The 3,334-nt window shown below is 42.2% G+C and overlaps 1 protein-coding gene across 1 annotated transcript in view; it reads right to left on the reverse strand.

Annotated features, from left to right (window-relative positions):
* Window positions 1–3,011, reverse strand: part of LOC134848827 (pneumococcal serine-rich repeat protein-like) — a 110,762-nt gene extending 107,751 nt beyond the window's left edge. Inside the window, exons 1-2 of the mRNA XM_063866339.1 lie at window positions 2,829–3,011; window positions 1,539–1,971 (exon numbers count right to left, since the gene is read on the reverse strand). Coding sequence (XP_063722409.1) covers window positions 1,539–1,971; window positions 2,829–3,011 — 616 coding nt within the window. The remainder of the gene's footprint in view (window positions 1–1,538; window positions 1,972–2,828) is intronic.
* Between the last annotated feature and the right edge of the window lie 323 nt (window positions 3,012–3,334).

Below are 3,334 nucleotides of genomic sequence, written 5' to 3' on the forward strand. Positions count from 1 at the left end.
ACTGTTTTCGCTGAAATACGTTGTGTTGTCTGAAACCCGATTGTTTGAGAGGCCTATTGTCTTCCGATGATGCTGTTGAAGATGGCACGATTGGGCGTTTCTGCCCTTTCTTCACAGGAGTTAGTTGTTTTCCTGAAAAACTTAGTTGGGTTGATTTAAGACGTACTGCCAAGTGATTCCTTCTAATAACTTTTCCTTTATCAGAAATATATGTGAATTCAGTGATCCGCACGATTTTGCCCTTATAAGGTTTGGGTTTGAAAATTTCTCTGCCAGACTTCCTATTTAGAAATTTCCTAAATATTTCGACCTTATTTGGTTCGTTCAATACTAAATAGTCCAAATTACGTTTTGGCAACGAAGGGCGAATTTGTTCCGTTGGCATTTGGTTCCTGAATCTGAGGATACCAGCAGACAAGTTCGATCGAAGAGTGGCTGCGAGGACTTGATTTCTCTCCGTCAGGGTCTTCAAAGCTTTGACTCCCTCCTGATGCGTCAGAGACTTTTTCAACGACAACCACTGGTTTGCGGATTGTGACAAGCTCTCCAGTGCACGGTAGTGGGGTGTATCCGCTACTGAGTCTGTGGTTCCACCAAAATGTGGAGACACCATCGGGCTTGATTGCCCTTTCTTGACGACTTTGATTCTTGGTCGACTATCACACTGCTCCCGTCGCTGCTCTGGTGTGAGCAAGTCCCGTTCCAAACGTTGGTTGTCTAAATGAATTCCCGAAGATAAGCGATCAGCCGCTATAGATAGCTCCGTATTCGGAGGACGACCAAAATGAAGTTCGAACGGCGAGAACCCGGTAACTGAATTTTTTGTAACCCGGATATCTTCAATAATATTCCTAAGAGTATCCTAAACATTTGAAAAAACCTAACTTAACCGTGAGGCGCCCAAACGACGTTTAATTGATTGTATCGACTTTTCGACTAAACCACAACCACGATGGTCCCCCACCGGGCAAAAATATTGTGCGATATTTTTTCCTAGGCAAAAATTTTGCACTAATTTATTTTTAAAACCGGAGTACTGGTCTGTTTTGATTGATTTGGGGATACTGTGCTGTTGAATATATGATTTGAGAAATTTAATGATCTTCCGTCTCCCGTGGAACGCGTAATCATAGCCGACGGATATTTTGAGTAACGGTCGATCGCGACCAAGATATAAATACTATTACCAAATGAGTCAAGTAGAGGGCCTGCGTAATCAAGTTGCAGCTCTTCATTAGGACCAGATAAAAGAGGTAAAGGCTTGGATGAATTAAATGATGCGTTCGCTTTCAAATTCTTACCAAACTTTGTGCACTGAGGACAATCTTTGCATGGTTGGACGATGTCCCGATGCATTCGGGGCCACCAGATGTATTGCGCTGCGTCAACCATTGCTAACTGACCCGGACGCGATCTATGAAGTCGAGATAACAAAGGTTTACGTAGGCACATGGGAATAGCGATCCTATTATCCACCACAACACAGCCATCAACTACCGCTGCACAATGCCAAAATGATTTAATATAGGAATCGATACGGCAAAATCCTTCGTAATCCCGGTTGACTATTGCTCGTTTCATGAGGCTTAAACTGGCATCTTCGTCCGTGAGTTCCGACAATACATCTGAATCCAGAATTCCCACCAGTCCGGTTAACGATTTCTGGTCCTTAGCGACCACTGGTGACTTTAAGATTTCGAGACTGTTGACTGACTGAGATTGTTGTTTCGATATAACGGGTGTCCTGCCCCGTTTGGACCTGAAATTCGCTAGAATACGGGCGTATTGATTCCTCAGCTCCATTCCTCGTTGAACTGTTGCTGATCTTCTAGGTCGAACAGCCACCGCGCGAAACCATGGCCTGGCTCTATCTGAGGAGAACCAATGTTGAGTGACTGGCAGATACTGGTTTAACAACTGCTCGAAACTGTCATTTGTGTTGTTGGTACTTGTGTTGGGATTCATTGCAGTCTGAAAATGAAAAGCACTCAATAATCCAATTGCATTCCAACAAATCCGATATGACGAAATCAATGCAAAAAGATCGATTAGAAACGACAACAGATGACAACCGCTTACGGCCAAAATAATAATCCACAATGAAATTAGAATTGGCAGATAAAATGTGATCCATGCTGAGAAAGTGGCAAAATTCGGCATGATAATACTCAACGCTGATTGGCTAGAATATGAGCCAACACGTTGGACGCCCTCTAGCGGAGAAGGAATCGATAGTTTGGAGAAATTAATTTGAGTAATGGCTAAAATTTTGTCGCTCTCTAACGAATATAAACCTTTCGATGTAGATTTAATGTCTTGAATTAAGGCGCCCTCTACCGGTATGTTTCCAAATTTGTTCGATGCAACAATTGAACTGTCGATATCGGGACAATTGATCCGAGACTGACAATTTTCCAATAACTCAATTATGTTAATTTGGTCAATACGACATAATCCTGACTTATTTCCGCGGTATTGGATAATTCTTCAGATGAAGTGTAATGCCTGGCCCAACCGTCCAAAAATTCACACGCATCAAAGAATCGACTAATGCATTTGACGACATATTGTTCGTCAAAACTGCTTGGTCGTGGTGCTTCAAATGTTGGGAAACGAGATAAGTAATCCACGATTCCTAGTTTACAGCCGGAGATATGGAAGATATCGAAATCGAAAGGTAATAACCTATTAGCCCATCTAGTTAAACGTGACTGATAAGTTTTGTTTCCGCGGTTCGTCTTTAACGCAGATATGATTGCTTTGTGATCAGTTAAAATCACGAAATGATTTCCTAACAAAAACGTTCGAAACTGCTCACACGACCATACGATCGCTAGAAGTTCTAATTCATTGGTACTGTATTTCTTCTCCTGATCGTTTAGAAAGCGTGACGCAAAAGCAATTGGCACCCAAACATCCTTTTCTATCTCCCTTTCTAATGCAGCAGCCAGACCACTATGACTGGCATCACATTTCACCCGCGAGTTCCGACTTTGGTCATAGTGATACATTTTTGTTATGTTCGCTATCAACTGCAAGATGTTTTTAAAAGCCGTTTGCTGACATTCCCCCCACACAAATTTGCTTTTATTACCTGCCGTCAGTGACGGGCGTAATTGGTCGGAATGGACCTGAAGATTCGGCAAAAATCGTTGTAGGTGGTTGAGTATGCCCATGAATGAACGGAGTGGTTTAAGTGTCCTTGGTGGTTCCAGAGCAAGTACTGCCTCTATCTTAGAACGTTTCGGTCTGTATCCTTCTGAATCAATATCATATCCTAACCAAGATAATTGATTCAAAGAAAATTCGCATTTCGAAAATTTCAGAGCAAAAC

This window comes from Symsagittifera roscoffensis, chromosome 6 (genome assembly GCF_963678635.1).
Source record: "Symsagittifera roscoffensis chromosome 6, txSymRosc1.1, whole genome shotgun sequence".
Taxonomy (NCBI): Eukaryota; Metazoa; Xenacoelomorpha; order Acoela; family Convolutidae; genus Symsagittifera; species Symsagittifera roscoffensis.